Raw genomic sequence first — 20,528 nt, 5'->3', positions numbered from 1 at the left:
TGCTCTAGCGACCCCATTAAGACCGGGTGACCAAGTGCTCAAGAGAAACCGTCGAACCAATAAACTAGACAATCAGTGGGAAGCCGTACCCTACACAGTTTTACCAACAAGAATGGATAATCCTAAAATGTGTCTCATTAGCAAAAACGGAGGCTTAACATCTGTATTAGTGTCAAGAGACAATCTTAAATTGTGTCCGGAAGCATTGAAAGAGCCAGAAGTTGTCCAGCCAGAACCAGAAGTTATTCAACCCATACAGGTTCAACCAGTAAAGGAAAAAGAAGAGGAAATGTATCACACCTGTATAGGGGACTTTCCCAAAACCCTACTAACATACCATGGTGCAGTAGTGGTTCCCATGGTGGCCTTTTACCCAACACCGAACCCAATACCAGAAGTCCCAAGACAGGAAGAGGCTGACCCCGTACTACAGGAGGTTCCAGGCCAGGAAGAACAGATTCCTGATCAGAGTAATCCCATTCACGGTGGACTTGCCAACTCCATAGTCATGGAATTATCTTTAGCAGAGTGGGCAGATACTACATCCGCGGTAGACAGTAGTACACCACAGGGAGAGATACCGCTATTACGTAGATCACAACGTAGTACCCAGGGTCAATTACCGGCCAGGTATGCAGATTACCAACTATAAAACTATAGTCATTGTTATCATTCTGCAACGTTTAAGCCCAGTGCCTACAGAGACTTGTCTGTATGAACTTCTTGCATATTCTTGAACTTGTTATCAACCCGGAGGCACTAAATCAAAGCTCCGGAAAGACTGCTTTTTGAACTTTGCTTTTTGCTCTTTTTGAACTTTCTTTAGACTTTATATTGACAACTCTGTTGGAAAAATGGAACTAAATTCCTGGACACAAAGTGCAGTGTCTTTCCTAGTACCTTCAAGGATAGAACTGTATTAATGGACGCTATTTGAAGTGACTTTTTACAGAACTCTATTTTTGTGTCCTTGAGTGGTTTTTGTAACTTTTCATTTTTAAGACTCTGTACATATTAATTGTTATTTCAAAATGTTATCGTCCCACAGTACTGTTCTTAACTAAGGGGGAATGTGGCACCCCTAGGGGTATTTGCCACAAAAATAGTTACTGACACTAAATACAAGTACTAAGATAGCAAAACTGCACTACCACCTCCAGCCAGAAGGGGGAGCTCCAGAGACTCCCCTTGATCCATTCTGGTCTGAGAGAAGAACTGGCAGTTGGGCTAAGGACCTGAAAGTGAGAGGTCATACAGCTGAATTTCTAACAGCCCTGTGACTGTTTCCAGGCCTAAATCACCGGCCTGAGGAGAAGAGGGACAGAGAAAAAGGACATTGTGAGAACCGGGTAGCATTAATCACTACCCAGAACAGGCGCAAAGACGGATACCGGATCCGTGGCTGTATTCATTATATATAATACAGCAACCGGAAAAACGTGAGGTGATATCAGCTTCACTAGGGCCGGACGCAGCAACAGACACAGAGTTCAGCGGTACTCCCGGAGGGGGTAAGTCGATAAAAGGACTCGGGTTGCCCGTCGAACCAGGACCCAGAGGGGACAGATTGGGCCAGCAGCCAGTTCACATACAGCAGCAGGGCCACACAGAAATTGCGCACAATAAGAGGCGAAGACCCCGGCAGGGTCAAAGTAATTCAGAGTTCCCATACAGACTCCGGTGACAGGACTGGTTGTAAATCCCTTTATGTTAAACTAAACTGGTTAAACGTTTCAGTGCCTCAGTCTTTCATTTGGACAATAGCCATCTATCCAGGATCGGGATCATCACCGCTGGGAGAACCTGCTGCTGATCAAGTAAGTACCTGTCCCCTCACGATACTCCTTACACTGTGCATTGCCTGAGGCCACAGCACCGGGTCAAGCCACCCGTGACATCCCGCTTAAGAGACAGACCCCATTGGTCCGGTGCTGGGTATCCCGGTCTCTTGGGCGTCACATGCACATGTTGCAGATTTGGCTCCGGATCCGCAGCCGTTTTCCATGCGTTGTACAGTAGCATGTAAACCTATGGAAAACCAAATCTGCAGTGCACATGCTGCGGACAATTCCGCGCGGAAACACAACATGTCAATTATTTGTGCGGATTCCGCAGCGTTTTACACCTGTTCCATAATTGGAATCCACAGGTGTAAAAATTCAGGAGAAATCCGCACAAAAATTCGCAAACGCAGGGCGTGTTACCTGCAGATTTTTCAGAATCCACGCGGAAAAATCTGCAATGGAATCCGCAACGTGTGCACATACCCTCATTCCTTGTCGGTGGTGTCAGGCACTCCGTTTTTAAAATGTGAACACTCCTGGTTAGGTGTCCATCTGCTGGATTGGGTGTAGTGGAAGAATTGTCGGTCCCTATGTATTTCTACTGTGGTGAAATTGATGCCACTTCTCTGGTGTAAGGCCCTCATTTCTTTAAAGGGAAGGTGCCGCATTTTTACATTAAAAAAAATATAAAAATGTTAAATTCCTTATTTTTATAACGTATTTTCAATTTAACAGTATATAAATACTGTTAAATTGAAAATTAATACATTTTTTTGCAGCCACTGGGGGCTGCCATTTTGCTTTGCAGGAGTGTAAGAGTCGCTGCATGACACTTACACCCTGCAAATACGGCAGCACTGGGCATATACATCAGCGGTCGGATGCCGACACTAACACTGGAGCCGCATTAGCTGTGACCTGGGCACGCCCTCCTGGGCTGTGGGAGGATTACCTCCTGTCAGTGTATCGCTGGCTGTCTTTGAGAGCAGACACATCACTGATGAGACTGCTCTCAAAGTGATTGGGATCGTTGTGGGACATTATGGATTATCATATGATTATGGCTCTATCCTCGCCTACTGTATCCTCACCCATCCCTTGTAGACTGTGAGCCCTCGCGGGCAGGGTCCTCTCTCCTCCTGTAGACTGTGAGCCCTCGGGGGCAGGGTCCTCTCTCCTCCTGTAGACTGTGAGCCCTCGGGGGCAGGGTCCTCTCTCCTCCTGTAGATTGTGAGCCCTCGCGGGCAGGGTCCTCTCTCCTACTGTAGATTGTGAGCCCTCGCGGGCAGGGTCCTCTCTCCTCCTGTAGATTGTGAGCCCTCGGGGGCAGGGTCCTCTCTCCTCCTGTAGATTGTGAGCCCTCGGGGGCAGGGTCCTCTCTCCTCCTGTAGATTGTGAGCCCTCGTGGGCAGGGTCCTCTCTCCTACTGTAGACTGTGAGCCCTCGCGGGCAGGGTCCTCTCTCCTCCTGTAGATTGTGAGCCCTCGGGGGCAGGGTCCTCTCTCCTCCTGTAGATTGTGAGCCCTCGTGGGCAGGGTCCTCTCTCCTACTGTAGACTGTGAGCCCTCGCGGGCAGGGTCCTCTCTCCTCCTGTAGACTGTGAGCCCTCGGGGGCAGGGTCCTCTCTCCTCCTGTAGATTGTGAGCCCTCGTGGGCAGGGTCCTCTCTCCTACTGTAGATTGTGAGCCCTCGCGGGCAGGGTCCTCTCTCCTACTGTAGATTGTGAGCCCTCGCGGGCAGGGTCCTCTCTCCTCCTGTAGATTGTGAGCCCTCGCGGGCAGGGTCCTCTCTCCTCCTGTAGATTGTGAGCCCTCGTGGGCAGGGTCCTCTCTCCTCCTGTAGATTGTGAGCCCTCGCGGGCAGGGTCCTCTCTCCTACTGTAGATTGTGAGCCCTCGCGGGCAGGGTCCTCTCTCCTACTGTAGATTGTGAGCCCTCGCGGGCAGGGTCCTCTCTCCTACTGTAGATTGTGAGCCTTCGCAGGCAGGGTCCTCTCTCCTACTGTACCAGTTGTGACTTGTATTGTTCAAGATTATTGTACTTGTTTTTATTATGTATACCCCTCCTCACATGTAAAGCGCCATGGAATAAATGGCGCTATAATAAATAATAATAATAATCTTCTCGTTGGACAGGAGAGGAATATTTGTGGTTTATTTTATTTTTGTTGCAGGAGACGAGGGAGTGGGGGATTAGGTGTTTGGTAAGTATGGTTTAATTAAGATTAATAAAGGACTTTATTCTGGCTGTGTCTTTAATTAATTAATGGATAGGTGTCTTATAGACATCTCTCTATTAGTAAGCCGTGGGCTTGATGTCACGTGCATGTGCAATCACGTGCATGGGCGTACCACGTGATTAGACAAGATGACGCGGTGATCACGTGGTCTATACGTCATTTCCACCACTATGAACAGGAAGTTAGAGTACGGTAAGCGCGCATTCGTAATTAATCAACAGAGACTGATTTGTCTCTGTCTCATTGGCCAATGATGGTTTAAACAGCCTGTCAACCAGTTGCCCATCACCCCAGGACGAAGCTTTCAGAGCGAAACGTGCGTGGGGTGTGGTGGGCACCTGAATACCCACCACGTGGAGGTAAATATGCATTGACTTATTTGATTTTTTGATATACTGCCTGAACCTGGTATTATCACTGGGATTTATAGTATGTAATTTATGATACTTTTTTTGTCAATTAGTTGTCTCTGTTATTTGCAGGGATTTATCATATGTTTTGTCCACTTGGATATTGTGTTATGTTTACAGCACATTCACTTTAATTATTTATCTACTACTGTATGGATAAATTATTTGTATACTTTACTCTTGCAGGGATTTAGGCATTTGATACACTCATAATTCTAGTATGTTGCTTTGCTAGATCCAGATGTTCCCACCTTTTTTCTGTCCTTGTGTTTCATGTATCCCCTCTTGTGCTTTATCTGGGGAGATTTATTTATGATTATGATTGTATATTTTAATATGCTGAAATAAAAATATATGTTTTTTAGTCCATCTTGCAAGTGCTGTTTTATTTGGTGTGTATTTTAGGTTTTTCCCTTCCGTGAGCTTCTATGTTATAGGATTGGAGGTCTCGTTAGGTGTTATAATGGATTGGGAGTAGTGAAAGATCTCTCGGACCCTGATATACTATTTCTACTGTGGTGAAATTGATGCCACTTCGGTGGTGTCAGGCCCTCATTTCTTTAAATGTGAATCCTGCTTGTTGGGTGTTCATCTGATGGAATGGGTGTCGTGGAAGACCTGTCGGTCTACTGTGGTGAAATTGATGCCACTTTGTTGGTGTCTGCCAGTAATTTTTGGAAATGTGAGCACTCTTGGTTGGGTTTCCTTCATGCGTATTGCCTGTAGCAGTAGCCTCCGACACAGTCAGGCCTCTACTTCCTTGGACTTAACTACCCGTGTTACCCTCCTTAAATTTTTCTGACAATGGTAGTCTATGAAACTGAGATTTGTGCCACCTGAGTGTGGCTCAGCATGAAACCAGGTAGAGGTGTTGCATGTGGTATCACGGCTCCCAGCATAGGAGGTCTACACCGATCCCTCACCCAGCACAGGAGACCTACACCAATCCCTCACCCAGCACAGGAGGTCTACGCCGATCCCTCACCCACGTCTTCCTGTGACATTCATTGGACAGCTGTAAATGCTATCCCCAACCCCGATACCTCATGCCTGGCTGATGGCTGCAGTACCATGCTACAATCTCTACTGTGGGTGGATTGAGGCCACTTTCCTGGTGTCTTCCCCTCATTTGATGTTTTTTTTGCTGAATTTTGGGCCATTGTAAGATGTTTTTCATGCGTTTGTGTTTGCTTCCCATTGACATGAATGGCATTTGGTTATGTTTGGCAAATATTCAACAAATTATATCAGCGAATATTGCAAATTTGGCGATCGTAATCCGAACCGAACATTAAAATAATCACTCATCTCTAGTTAGATCCTGATGAAGAAGTCAGTGGAGTTTGAATCACATAGATAATAAGAAAAGCATATAATTTATTGAGGCTCCTGGATCATTACTGTGAATTTTCACCAACAGCACAGAGGAACCACTTTATATTTCCCTTTAGCATTTCTGAGAACTTATTCTTAGTAAAAGTCATCAATATCAGATCACTGGGGATCCAACACTCAGCACTACCATTAATCTCCTATTATCAGCTCTGGCAGCAGCCAGATGTAAACAGTATACAGAGCAAAACAGCACAGATCTGAAACTTTCCATCCATAATTCTAAAAGGTTTGTTTTGTGCCATGGCTCACCGTGCATCACTAAATAATCACCATCCCCACAGTGAGGCATGGTGGAGGAAGCATGTGCTTTGGAGCTTCTCTCCTGCAGCTGGAACTGGGGTTTAAGTCAAGGTGGAGGGAATTATGCCAGTAAAAACAAGAGAGTTCCAGCATCCGCTTGTTATAGTGCAATTAAAACATGACTTAATTGGAAATTTTAAAAATTAGGAAATTTTAAAAATTAAGAAAACAAATATCAAAATTGAAGAGAGAAGGAGAGGTAGACATAAGAAGGGGGATAGTATAAAAGTACACGGGTTATACGTTTCAAGCTATAGCACTCTTAGTCCTGACAATAAAGGTGTCCGAATGAGATGCATATATAGCAAACAGGAAAAGGAAAGGACAAATAGAACATGTGGTGCAATTAGACATATGCTCACATGTAAAGCGCCATGGAATAAATGGCGCTATAAAAATGTATAATAATAATAATGTTGTCTTCCAAATTGTATTTCAATCAGTCTGTATATAGGGCGATACTCAGAGGAGAAAATTCCATGGAACAGAGAAAAGGGGGTGGGTGTGGACAATGCACGTAGGATACTATATCCAAACAGTACATGCGGTGCAAAAATGTCTGTGAAGTGCATAATGTTCATAACTGAATTGGTAACAATATGGCCCCAATGGAAAAATGTAGAAAATATCTCAAGAAACTGTATTTACAACAAAACCCATATATCATCAGGTAAAAATAAAATCACGATGTTTGGGTATTGTCTGAACAGGGCTTTTATTTGTGTCAAAAAGAAGGGGCTGTCCAGTAACCATCCCCTAATGATTAACACGAACCAAAGAGACAAATCTCATTAGGAGAGAAGCTAGTGGTAACATTTTATGTACAGAGGGGAAAAAAATATTTAGTCAGCCACCAATTGTGCAAGTTCTCCCACTTATAAAGATGAGAGGCCTGTAACTGACATCATAGATAGACCACAACTGTGAGAGTCACAGTGAGAAAACAAATCCAGAAAATCACCTTGTGATTTGGGAAGATTTATTTTGCAAATTTTGGTGGAAAATAAGTATTTGGTCATTAACAAAAGTTCATCTCAATATTTTGTTCTATATCCTTTGTTTTCAATGATAGAGGTCAGACGTTTTCTGTAAGTCTTCACAAGGTTGCCACACACTGTTGTTGGTATGTTGGCCCAATCCTCCATGCAGATCTCCTCTAGAGCAGTGATGTTTTGGGTCCGTCGATGGGCAACACAGACTTTCAAATCCCTCCAAAGGTTTTCTATGGGGTTGAGATCTGGAGACTGGCTAGGCCACTCCAGGACCTTCATATGCTTCTTACGAAGCCACTCCTTCGTTGCCCTGGCGGAGTGATTGGGATCATTATCATGCTGAAAGACCCATCCATGTTTCATCTTCAATGCCCTTGCAGATGGAAGGAGGATTGCAGTCAAAATCTCACGATACCTGGCCCCATTCATTCTTTCATGTACACGGATCAGTCGTTCTGGTCCCTTTGCAGAGAAACAGCCCCAAAGCATGATGTTGCCACCCCCATGCTTCACAGTAGGTATGGTGTTCTTTGGATGCAACTCAGCATTCTGTCTCCTCCAAACACAACGAGTTTTATTTCTACCAAACAGTTCTACTTTGGTTTCATCAGACCTTATAACATTCTTCCAATACTCTTCTGGATAATCCAAATACTCTCTAGCAAACTTCATAAGGGCCCGGACATGTGTTGGCTAAAACAGGGGGACACGTCAGGCACTGCAGGATCTGAGTCCCTGGCGGTGTAGTGTGTTAGTGATGGTAGCCTTTGTTACGATGGTCCCAGTTATGTGCAGGTCATTCACTAGGTCCCCACGTGTGGTTCTGGGATTTTTGCTCACCATTCTTGTGATCATTTTGACCCCACGGGGTGAGATCTTGTGTGGAGCTGCAGATCGAGGGAGATTATCAGTGGTCTTGTATGTCTTCCATTTTCTTATTATTGCTCCCACAGTTGATTTCATCACACCAAGCTGCTTGCCTATTGCAGATTCAGTCTTCTCAGCCTGGTGCAGGGCTACAATTTTATTTCTGGTGTCCTTCGACAGCTCTTTGGTCTTCACCATAGTGGAGTTTGGAGTGTGACTGTTTCTCTGAGGTTGTGGACAGGTGTCTTTTATACTGATAACAAGGTCACACAGGTGCCATTACTATAGATAATGAGTGGAGGACAGAGGAGCCTCTTAAAGAAGAAGTTACAGGTCTGTGAGAGACAGAAATCTTGCATGTTTTTAGGTGACCAAATACTTATCTTCCACCATAATTTGCTAAATAAATCTTGCCAAATCAGACAAGGTGATTTTCTGGATTTGTTTTCTCATTTTGACTCTCATAGTTGTGGTCTACCTATGATGTAAATTACAGGCCTCTCTCATCTTTATAAGGGGGGAAAACATGCACAATTGGTGGCTGACTAAATACTTTTTACCCCAGTGTATATTAATGATTATGGCACTATTAGTGGCATTGGTCATAAACCATATTAGAATTGATGGCAATATTCACTAAGTACATAGAAACAGCAGTGCCGCAATGTATGAAAGTCACCAGATTATATTCGGGAGGATTGTGTCTCACCTGCTGTAGCAAGTTTATTTCATGATTGAAAGGGTCTTGCTATAAATCAGTCAGGTATAATAAATCATTAGATGTAATACCTTTGTAAAAATAATAATAAGCAGAAGATATGCAAGGGTGGATGCTTAGGAGCAGGGCAAAAACTAAAGGAAAAAGAAAAAATAAGGAAGAAAAATTATAAAAAGAGTTTTTTTGTTTATGTGTGGATGGAAATCGATGCTTGTCAATGTAAATATAGCAGATCCGGTTTATAATTTAACCCTTTGGGAAATCTGGTTTCACCTTTTAGGATCCAGTGTGATTCACATTAGAGAAGCGCTTTTCTTCAATGACCTCCTCGTGAGGGACAATGGACCCTTTCAGCTAAGTAAACCACTTGTGTGATGATACATTTGATGAAGGAATCATTCTCTAGTTGTAAGATGAAAGACTGAGTCTGACCAGAAGTTTGCATATTGCACATTTGGATGAGCCACATCTAAAGTTACCTATGAAAGGTAACCAGGATTTGTGAGCGGGAGAGGGACAACTGAATAAACCTGGAGATAACGTATCTCCTAATGAGCAGAATGTCTGGCTCCTGAAGACGGTACGTTAGCCAATGTTTCATCTTCATACAATATTGGTAAATTTTTATTACAGATAGATGTAATAGCCTGGTAGTCAGTGCTATGTGTCGCCACAAATGTGAGAGCTTCAAGTCTTTTATTTTTTGTACATGTATAGGAGGGAATTAGGAACAATACCAAATATCAGTTAAGTTTACATCCAAACCTTCAGGCCTGGGCTAAGAAGCTGAAGACGTAGAGGAATTCCACCTTTCAGCACAACAAGGACCCTAAGCGACCTCCAAATCACCATAAGAAAGGCTTCACCAGAAGAAGACGGAAGTTCTGGATTGGCCCAGTCACTTTCTTAGTCGGATTTTTTTCCTGTCATTTTAATAGGGGTGTGAAGACTTTTTATATCCTCTGTATAGCGCAAGGATTCCACCTCAACAGGTGAGCCCAATACAGTCATTACACAGAAGCGACCTAACACCATTTATTCCACACTGATCAATACTGTCCCACTACTGGCCCTACAACTTCAATGACATCAGGTGAGAAAGATCTTATGTCCAAAATAGACAACATTTCAGACAATTGGAGACAAGAAAGTGATTTCCAGACTCCCCTGGAGAACTGAAGGGTCAGGTGATTAAATGCCCCCTGCCCAACAGATGTCCAGATTGTCAGCGGAGTGTGATATGTACAGAGGTGTGAACTGTCACCTGTATATTGACTGCATTGCCTTCTATATAGTTTAATGAGCTTTGTGTAAAATTGCGGTGGTTTAACATTTTTCTTTTTAAATATTTTTATTGAAATTTTGCATAAGAAATGGTAGGGGATAAAGGGAAGTACATTTTTAAAAACCTCTTGGCCTGCTACAGTTCACATGTTTTGTTTCAAAACTTGACTATTGTCATCCATACAGTTTAATCTGCTTTATGTGAAGTTACAGTGGTTTGAAATTAAAAAAAAAAAAACTCTTTGCCTGGTACAGGTGACCAAATTTTATTTGATTAAAATGTAGTTTCAATTAATTAAGGAAACTTGGTTTCCAGAGACCTAGCAATTAAAAAATGCATAAGGTGTGCGGTAAGGGACGGGAAGTGAAGATGATGGTGCACATAGACGGCGAGGACGTGGGTAAGGAACACAAGCAACATGCCCATCCACGACACATAAGTTCCTGTCCCACTTTGCAGGGAGGCAAGAGACACCACTTATGTAGCCACACCAATGTGAACAAGTGGTCGGTTGGATACCAGATAATGCTTCCAGCATGCTTGCCAGCTCCACCCAGTCTTCCACACGGTCCAGTCTCACCACACTAGAGTCTGGATCACTTAATCCTCACCCTGATCCTCCTTCCTCCCACCATGTCGAGTCCCAGGAGACGTGTGATCACACACTAGGACACGCCAAGGAGCAATTACATCATCATTTCTTGATTGTGGCTTCTCACCCGGCATGCTCCGAGAGAGACAGGAGGACATGCTGTTTAATGATGCACAAAACTTAGAGCAGCCAAGGCCACAAGACCATGATGGTGGGGAATGGCAAATTTTGTCTAGGGAGGAACAGTACATGATGATAAGACACAGTTGCCGATAAGTAAGGTTGTTGCTAAGTTACGAATTCAGGAGGACCAGGGCAGGGCACGGCGGTGGAAGACGAGGTGGTGGATGACAAAGTCACTGACCCAACCTGGGAAGCTGGCATGCAGGGCAAGGCCAGCAGAACTGAAGGGGACAGATCGGCAGTAACGAAACAGTCAGGAATAGGCAGTAGGATGACCAGGGGGAGAAGGTGGGAAATTATTCCGCCGACACTCGGGAACTTCTTAAAAGAATTAGAAGATCCCCAGTCTGGTTCTCTTTTACAGAGAGTTCTAAGACAAAAAAAGGATAATTTAAAACCTGTGCAAGGCCAAAATGAGCAAGGGCCTGACCACTAAGAGCCTAACCACCACCTGCATGATCAGGTACACATCATCTAAGCACCTGACTCGGTGGGACGAACGATTGGGTCTACAATTGGTGCCTCTTCCCCTATTCTAGGTGATGGCCAATCCCCTGTCCATGACAGTGTTACAGATGCCTCCCACCCTACGCATTATTGCACATTCTGAGGCACCATTATCGGGTGTTATAAAATCGTTGTCCAAGCACAGCATTCAACTGTCCCTACCCCAGGCATTGAAACGAAAAAGAAAATTCTCAGCCCCCCACCTATGGGCCCAAACGCTAAAAGTGCACATTTTCAGGCTGCTTGCCATGGAAATGTTGCCTTTTTAAGCTTGTAGACACAAAGGATTTCCGCCGACTCATGGCAGCAGCTTTCCCTTGTATCACCCATGATCTTACCAATGCGCTTACTGGGATTGTCCACTTAACGACCGAGATGTAGAAATGTGTTATGTCCCCTGGTCCTTGTGTGGCTGAGCCCTGAACCCAAACCTGGCCGAACCTGCTTCCCTGGTCCATGTGTTGCTAGTTCCTAAACATGTTTTCCCTAATTCATGTTTGGCCAGTGCCTGAACCTGAAAACCCTGGTTCTTGTGCAGCCAGTGCCTGAACCTGCTCCCCTTGTAGGTTTGCGGTCAGTGCCTGAACTCGAACCCCTGGTCCTTGTGCAGCAAGAGCCATGAAGCGGCTTCCCATCAACGTACTGAGGCCAGTGCGTGAACCTGAAACCCTGGTCCTTGTGCGTCCAGTGCCTCAACCTGCTCCCTTAATCCTTCTGCAGTCAGTTCCTCAACATGCTCCACTGGTCTGTGTGTGGCCAGGTCCTGAACCTGCTCCCCTGGTCGGTGTGTGGTCAGTGCCAGAACCTACTCCAAAGTCCGTGTGTGTCCAGGGCCTGAACCTATTCCTGAGATCCATGAGTCTGGACAGCTATACCAGTCTCCAAATTCAGTCCCGTCAGTGACTCCTTGTCAGTGTCGTTCTTCCTGAGTGTCCAGAACCGGTGTAGTCTGAGCAGAGCCAGAGACTGTCAGTGTGTGTGTGTGTGACCCTTGGGGTGAGCAGATGCAGTACCAGGGACTGCCCTGGAGTGATACCCGGCCGCTATCAGCAGCTCAAGCATGACTCCACCATCAGGAGCTCCAATGAAGACCAGGAACTTGATTAGCTACGCCTCTCTAAGGTAAAGCCCGGACCCTGCTCCTATTTCACCTCCATGTTCCCACTGTATCTTACACCCATATTATAGATGCACAGCGGTGTTATCACATATAGCGCTATCACATTATCTCCAGATATCACCTGTATTTATGTGAACGGGGGAATCAATAGCTGAGAAAACACAAAACATAAAACCTCTGTCCCAGAACTGTCCGGTCCAGAGAATGAGGAGAACGTGACTCGTCTCTGCTTTTTTTTTTAACCCTTTTCAGACCTCGGACGGGATAGTACGTTCGAGGTCAGATCCCCTGCTTTGATATAGGCGGTGAGTCCACATAAAAGCCGGGACATCAGCTGTTTTGTACAGCTGACATGTGCCCACAATAGCGGCAGGTGGAATCGCGATCTGCCTGCCGCTATTAACTAGTTAAATGCAGCTGTCAAACGCTGACAGCGGCATTTAACCAGCACATCCGGCTGGAAATGCGCTCGTCGTTGACCCCAGTCACGTGATCGGGGGGGTCAGCGATGCGTTGGCATGGCAACCAGAGGTCTCCTTGAGGCCTCTATGGTTGTTGATGTCGAATTGCTGTGAGCGTCACCCTGTGGTCGGCATTTATAGCAATGGAGCAATTCTACTACATAGAGGTGATCTGTGCATCACCTCTATGTAGCAGAGGCGATCGTGCTGTGCCTGCTTCTAACCCCCCATGGAGGATATTGAAGCATGGCAAAGGTAAAAAAATGTTTTAAAAAATATGAAAAAAAATATATATAAAAGTTTCAGTCACCCCCTTTTGCCCCATTCAAAATAAAACAATAAAAAAATCAAATATACACATAATTGGTATCGCGGCATTCAGAATCGCCCGATCTATCAATTAAAAAAAATTATGAACCTGATCGCTAAATGGCGTAGCGAGAAAAAGTTTGAAACGCCAGAATTATGTTTTCTTTGGTCGCCGCGACATTGCATTAAAATGCAATAACTGGCGATCAAAAGAACGTATCTGCACCAAAATGCTATCATTAAAAACGTCAGCTCGGCACGCAAAAAATAAGCCCTCACCCGACCTCAGATCATGAAAAATGGAGACGCTATGGGTATCGGAAAATGGCGCAATTTTTTTTTTTTAATAGCAAAGTTTGGAATTTTTTTCACCACTTAGATAAAAAAGAACAGAGACATGTTTGGTGTCTATGAACTCGCAATGACCTGGAGAATCACAATGGCAGGTCAGTTTTAGCATTTAGTGAACCTAGCAAAAAAGCCAAACAAAAAAACAAGTGTGGGATTGCACTTTTTTTTTTGCAATTTCACCGCACCTGGAATTTTTCCCCGTTTTCTAGTACACGACATGGTAAAACCAATGGTGTCGTTCAAAAGTACAACTCATTTCGCAAAAAATAAGCCCTCACATGGCTATATTGATGGAAAAATAAAAAAAAGTTATGGCTCTGGGAAGGAGGGGAGCGAGAAATGAAAACGAAAAAAATGAAAATACCGAGGGTCGTGAAGGGGTTAATGGTGGCTCTCCACCGGGGTGGTTACCTGTAGGATCGTCCTCTGTGCACCACTCATCACGCTTTTCTATCTTCATTATGGCTGTAGTATTTATTTTCAAATTTTCCACCCAGATATCAGATCTGTGAAAGAAATAATGGAAAAATCACATAAGGAAAAGTAACACAAGAAAAAGACCAAAAGAAAAGTCACGTGGAAAGTTCTAGATGACCAGAGAAGATCAGTAAAGAGGCGCCGTCAGCTCTCCGGACACGACGGCTCTAGTAGATCCTCATAGTCTCCATTATATGATTCTGGAGCATCTCGCTTTGTATCTCGGCGTTGTACCGTTCCTCTGTTATTCCTACTGATAATGTATGAATATATTGACAGCTGGGTGTTACCAGGAGAGGGTGTCTCTGCACAGTCCAATCAGTTCACAGGGTCCGTGTATGGACATGCCCCTTTAGTAAATACACTGCTCTACAGGGGTCCACCCGCACCCATGGGCACTTCTGTTATCAGGCAGCAGTGAGGGAGAGTACGGCAAATTGCCTGTTCTATCTTCCCGAGACGCTGCACGCTCGCTGGCACATGTTAAATATTAATTGTTGATTATTGACTTATTCTTATTCTCAATTCTGTACTGAGCACATTGCCTTTCGCTGATACGTTATTTCTGACTCATACTAAATGTAAACCCCATATAGAGAGAACACGTGCTCAATGGGACATATATACACTGCTCAAAAAAAGAACATTACACAACGGAATCTAACTCCAAGTAAATGAAACTTCTGTGAAATCAGACTGTCCACTTAGGAACAACACTGATTGACAATCAATTTCACATGCTGTTGTGCAAATGGAATAGGGAACAGATGGAAATTATTGGCAATTATCAAGACCCCCTCAATAAAGGAGCGGTTCTGCAGGTGGGGACCACAGACCACATCTCAGTACCAATGCTTTATGGCTGATGTTTTGGTCACTTTTGAATGTTAGGCTATTTTCACACATCAGGTTTTTTGTTTCAGGCACAATCCGGCACTTTTTGTAAAAAACGGATCCGGCGTAAAGTGTGGAAAACTGATGCGCCGGATCCGTTTTTTTTTAGCTTTTCTAATGCGCATGTTTTATTTTACTTCCTGGTTCTGGGGGAGAGAGAGAGAGAAAGAGAGAAGGAAAGAGAGGGAGAGAAACACAGACCAGAATCAGAGAGAGACAGACCAGAATCGAAAACAAAGCTTCTGGGCATGCTCAATGTGTAAAAAACGGATTCGGTAGCCGGAAACGTTAATTCACACACCCGTTACATGCGTTTACTGCCGGAAACGTCCCTTCAGGCTCTTTCGCCGCACAGAAAAAACGTTGCAGTGAACGTTTTTTGTGTCCGGCAAAAAAGCCTGAAGGGACGGATCCGGCACAAAACAGATGAAACGCATGTTCAGGCACAATCCGGTGCTGATACAACTCTATAGGAAAAAAACGGATCCGGCGTAAAAAAAAAAAAAGGATCCATTTTTTTTACAAAAAGTGCCGTATTGTGCCTGAAACAAAAAGCCTGATGTGTCAAAGCAGCCTTAGTTATGCTTTCACACTCGTGGTAGCATGAGACGGACTCTACAACCCACACAAGTGGCTCAGGTAGTGCAGCTCATCCAGGATGGCACATCAATGCGAGCTGTGGCAAAAAGGTTTGCTGTGCCTGTCAGCGTAGTGTCCAGAAGCTGGAGGCGCTACCAGGAACCAGGCCAATACACCTCCAGCAGGCCACAAATGTGCTCTGCACGGTTAGAAACCGACTCCATGAGGATGTTCTGAGTGCCCGACGTCCACAGATGGGGGTTGTGCTCACAGCCTAACACCATGCAGGACTCTTGGCATTTGCCACAGAACACCAGGATTGGCAAATTCGTCACTGGCACCCTGTGCACTTCACAGATGAAAGCAGGTTGACACTGAGCACATTTGACAGATGTGACAGTCTGGAGACGCTGTGAAGAGCGATCTGCTGCCTGCAACATCCTTCAGCATGACCGGTTTGGCAGTGGGTCAGTAATGGAGTGGGGTGGCATTTCTTTGGAGGGCCGCACAGCCCTCCATGTGCTCGCCAGAGGTAGCCTGACTGCCAATAGGTATCGAGATGAGATCCTCAGACCCCTTGTGAGACCATATACTGGTGCAGTTGGCCCTGGGTTCCTCCTAATGCAGACCTCATGTGGCTGGAGTGTGTCAGCAGTTCCTGCAAGATGAAGGCATTGAAGCTATGGACTGGCCCGCCCATTCCCCAGACCTGGATTCGATTGAACACATCTGGGACATCATGTCTCGCTCCATCCACCAACGTCACGTTGCACCACAGACTGTCCAGGAGTTGGCGGATGCTTTAGTCCAGGTCTGGGAGGAGATCCCTCAGGAGACCATCTGCCGCCTCATCAGGAGCATGCCCAGGAGTTGTAGGGAGGTTATACAGGAACGTGAGGCCACACACACTACTGAGCATCATTTCCTTGTATTGAGGCATTTCCACTGAAGTTGGATCAGCCTGTAACTTGATTTTCCACTTTGATTTTGAGCATCATTCCAACTCCAGACCTCCGTGGGATATTAGCCGTGTTTTATGCTTTTCATTGTTAGGTTTTATTGTTCTTAACTAGTGATGAGCGAGTACACTCTCTGGTTTTTCCCAGCACGCTCGGGTGGTCTCCGATTATTTGTTAGTGTTCGGAGATTTAGTTTTCATCCCCTCAGCTGCATGATTTATGGCTACTAGACAGCTTTATTACATGTGGGGATTCCCTAGCAACCAGGCAACCCCCACATGTACTCAGCCTGGCTAGTAGCTGTAAATCATTCAGCTGCGGCGATGAAAACTAAATCTCCGAACGCTAACAAATACTCGGAGACCACCCGAGCGTGCTGGGGAAAACCCGAGCAACGAGTATACTCGCTCATCACTACTCTTAACACATTTCACTATGTAAAGAATAAAGATTTACAACTGGAATATTTCATTCAGTGATATCTAGGATGCGGGATTTTAGTGTTCCCTTTATTTTTTTGAGCAGTGTATAATGTAAACACCCAGTTGTCAATTTATTCATGGCTGAGGACCCCCGTGCCAAAAGCATCTAGAAAGTTTTTTTACTCAGGATCAAAGAAACCAGGATCTGGTGACTCCGTCGGCGTTTCCTTCCATGTAATGTGACTCCACGCCGGGAGGTCAGACGTGGATATTGCTATGCGATAACCAGAAGAGGATCCTGTGGTCAGAGGATCCTTCAGATCTAGATCTGATGTGAGAATAGTCCAGGGCCTATTTAACACTTCAAGGACCAGGAATTTTTTGCTTTTGTGCTTTTATTTTTTTCCTCGCAGGTGAGGAATATGGTTGTTTTTCATTTTTGTTTCTTTACAGGACACCAGGGATTCAATCAGCATTATGTGAGCATTACTTATAGTGCCACGGTAGCACGCTGTGCAGTGATGAGGAAAGTGACCTAAAAAGTTCCAACACAAAGTCTCTTTAATGCGGTTACTTCACAGCATTAATGTCCAATTCACAGCACTACATAGTACCCAGTATCCTCAGGATTGCAGCCAGGAACCATGCCCTCAAGTTTGCAGCCGATAAACTCGCTAGTCCTCCTTCGGGCATAGGACAGTTCACCTCCGATACCAGTTGCCGTGGGCGACTGCACCGCTGTGTACGCTGTGGGTGCCAGGCCCCTGAGCTGCCTTGGCTGCTTGGCTCCGCTTGTCTGTGTTGCCTCACGTAGAGGGAGCACAGAGCCGACTGCTCTGCCCTCTAGCACACACCAGACTGACACTCAGCCTGACACTGGACCTGACACACCTAAACCCTTTACTGCAGGGATATTAACTGGGATCTGTGACCTTCAGCCACATGGAAAACCAGGCGTAAAAGGCCAGATTAACCCCCCCTGCCCAGAATATACCCGGGGTTAAAGTGACCTAGGCCAGATTATGCCCCGGGTATGTCTAAGAATAACCCGGCACTCAAAAGGTTTGTGAAAAACAGAAAATACAGTTTATTCTTATCCAGACACGGAACCAGTTTGTTGTTGAACGTTTTCGGTCCCAGGTGGACCTTCTTCAGAACAGTTCAATTTATCTGGAATGTTAGGATAATACGTATGGCCAGTAGGGGAGTCCCTCTGATAATATATAAGCTATCACCAACACTAAATGCAGTGTATAGACCTGGGATAAGTAGTGCACTAAGGCGCTTAGGGGATCCGGTGGTCAGCACGTAGTGGAGCTCCAGCGCTGTTGGCGTTCTGTGTCGCCGGGGAAAGCGCGCTCACATTTATTTACTTTACTTATACTCCAGGTATATTCTGGCCTAGCCCAAACTATACCCCGGGGTACAAATTGGACTAGTCCAGATTATACCCCTCCAGGTCACGTTATGTGTGGTGATGTGGTGGGGGGCGGGATTATGTGTGGTAATGTGGTGGGGGACGGGATTATGTGTGATGTGGTGGGGGACGGGATTATGTGTGGTAATGTGGTGGGGGGGCAGGATTGTGTGTGGTAATGGGGTGGGGGGCAGGATTATGTGTGGTAATGTGGTGGGGGCGGGATTATGAGTGGTAATGTGGTGGGGGGTGGGATTATGTGTGGTAATGTGGTGGGGGGCGGGATTATGTGTGGTAATGTGGTAGGGTGCGGGATTATGCATGGTGATGGGGTGGGGGCGGGATTATGCATGGTGATGGGGTGGGGGGCGGGATTATGCATGGTGATGGGGTGGGGGGCGGGATTATGGTTGGTGATGGGGTGGGGCGCGGGATTATGGGTGGTGATGGGGAGGCGGGATTATGGGTGGTGATAGGGTGGGGAGGCGGGATTATGGGTGGTGATAGGGTGGGGAGGCGGGATTATGGGTGGTGATAGGGTGGGGAGGCGGGATTATGGGTAGTGATAGGGTGGGGAGGCGGGATTATGGGTGGTGATGTGATGGGGGGACGAGATTATGGGTGGTGATGGGGCCGGGATTATGGGTGGTGATGGGGCCAGGGGGCGGGATTATGGGTGGTGATGGGGTGGGGGGGACGAAATTTAGGGTGGTGATGGGGCGGGATTATGGGTGGTAATGGGGCGGGGGGGACGAGATTATGGGTGGTGATGGGGCCGGGATTATAGGTGGTGATGGGGCCAGGATTATGGGTGGTGATGGGGCGGGATTATGGGTGCTGATAGGGCGGGGGGGGGTGGAAATTTAGGGTGGTGATGGGGCGGGATTATGGGTGGTGATGGCGCGGGGGAGCGGGATTATGGGTGGTAATGGGGTGGGATTATGGGTTTTGATGGGGTGGGGGGGCAAGATTATGGGTGGTGATGGGGTGCGGGGGCCGAGATTATGGGTGGTGATGGGGCCGAGATTATGGGTGGTGATGGGGCCGGGATTATGGGTGGTGATGGGGCCGGGATTATGGGTGGTGATGGGGCCAGGGGGCGAGATTATCGGTGGTGATAGGGCGGGATTATGGGTGGTAATGGGGTGGGGGGCGGGATTATGGGTGGTGATGGGGCGGGGGGAGACAAGATTATGGGTGGTGATGGGGCCAGGGGGCGGGATTATGGGTGGTCATGGGGCGGGATTATGGGTGCTGATGGGGCGGGGGGCGAAATTTAGGGTGGTGATGGGGCGGGATTATGGGTGGTGATGGGGCGAAGGGCGGGATTATGGGTGGTGATGGGGTGGGATTATGGGTTTTGATGGGGTGGGGGGGCAAGATTATGGGTGGTGATGGGGTGGGAGGGCAGGATTATGGGTTTTGATGGGGTGGGGAGGCCGGATTATGGGTGGTGATGGAGCTGAGGGGCGGGATTATAAATGCTGATGTGGCCGGGGGGCGGGATTATGGGTTGCGATGGGGCGGAATTATGGGTGGTGATGGGGCGGGATTATGGGTGGTGATGGGGCGGGATTATGGGTGGTGATGGGGTGGGATTATGGGTGGTGATGGGGTGGGATAATGGGTGGTGATGGGGTGGGGGGGTGGGATAATGGGTGGTGATGGGGTGGGGGGGTGGGATAATGGGTGGTGATGGGGTGGGGGGGTGGGATAATGGGTGGTGATGGGGTGGGCTAATGGGTGGTGGGGGGGGTGGGATTATGGGTGGTGATGGGGTGGGATTATGGGTGGTGATGGGGTGTGGGATTATGGGTGGTGATGGGGTGGGGGGGTGGGATTATGGGTGGTGATGGGGTGGGGGGATTATGGGTGGTGATGGGGTGGGGGGGTGGGATTATGGGTGGTGATGGGGTGGGATAATGGGTGGTGATGGGGTGGGGGGGTGGGATTATGGGTGGTGATGGGGTGGGGGGGTGGGATTATGTGTGGTAATGGGGTGGGGGGCGGTATGTGTGGTGAGGGGGCGGGATTATGTGTGTTGATGTGGTGGGAGGCAGAGCTTCTGTGCAGGGGCGGGATTAGCGTGTAATCACGATGCCTCATATATACAGATAAGAGGCATCGTGATTACCCGCTAATCCCGCCCCCTGCACAGTAGCTCCGCCCCCAACCACATCACCACATATAATCCCGCCCCCCACCCCATCACCACACACAATCCCGCCCCCCACCCCATCACCACACACAATCCCGCCCCCCACCCCA

The 20,528-nt window shown here is 46.8% G+C and overlaps 1 protein-coding gene across 1 annotated transcript in view; it reads right to left on the bottom strand.

The window, feature by feature from the left end:
• Positions 1-20,528, bottom strand: part of LOC138641610 (gastrula zinc finger protein XlCGF57.1-like) — a 57,868-nt gene that overhangs the window by 24,618 nt on the left and 12,722 nt on the right. The window contains exon 2 of the mRNA XM_069729126.1: positions 13,924-14,018. Within this exon, the coding sequence (XP_069585227.1) occupies positions 13,924-13,972 (49 nt within the window). The 5' untranslated portion in view covers positions 13,973-14,018. The remainder of the gene's footprint in view (positions 1-13,923; positions 14,019-20,528) is intronic.

The sequence above is a fragment of the Ranitomeya imitator genome, chromosome 6 (genome assembly GCF_032444005.1).
Source record: "Ranitomeya imitator isolate aRanImi1 chromosome 6, aRanImi1.pri, whole genome shotgun sequence".
Taxonomy (NCBI): Eukaryota; Metazoa; Chordata; class Amphibia; order Anura; family Dendrobatidae; genus Ranitomeya; species Ranitomeya imitator.
The sequence above is the reverse complement of the archived record's forward strand: the minus strand, read 5'-3'. Positions and strand labels throughout refer to the sequence as shown.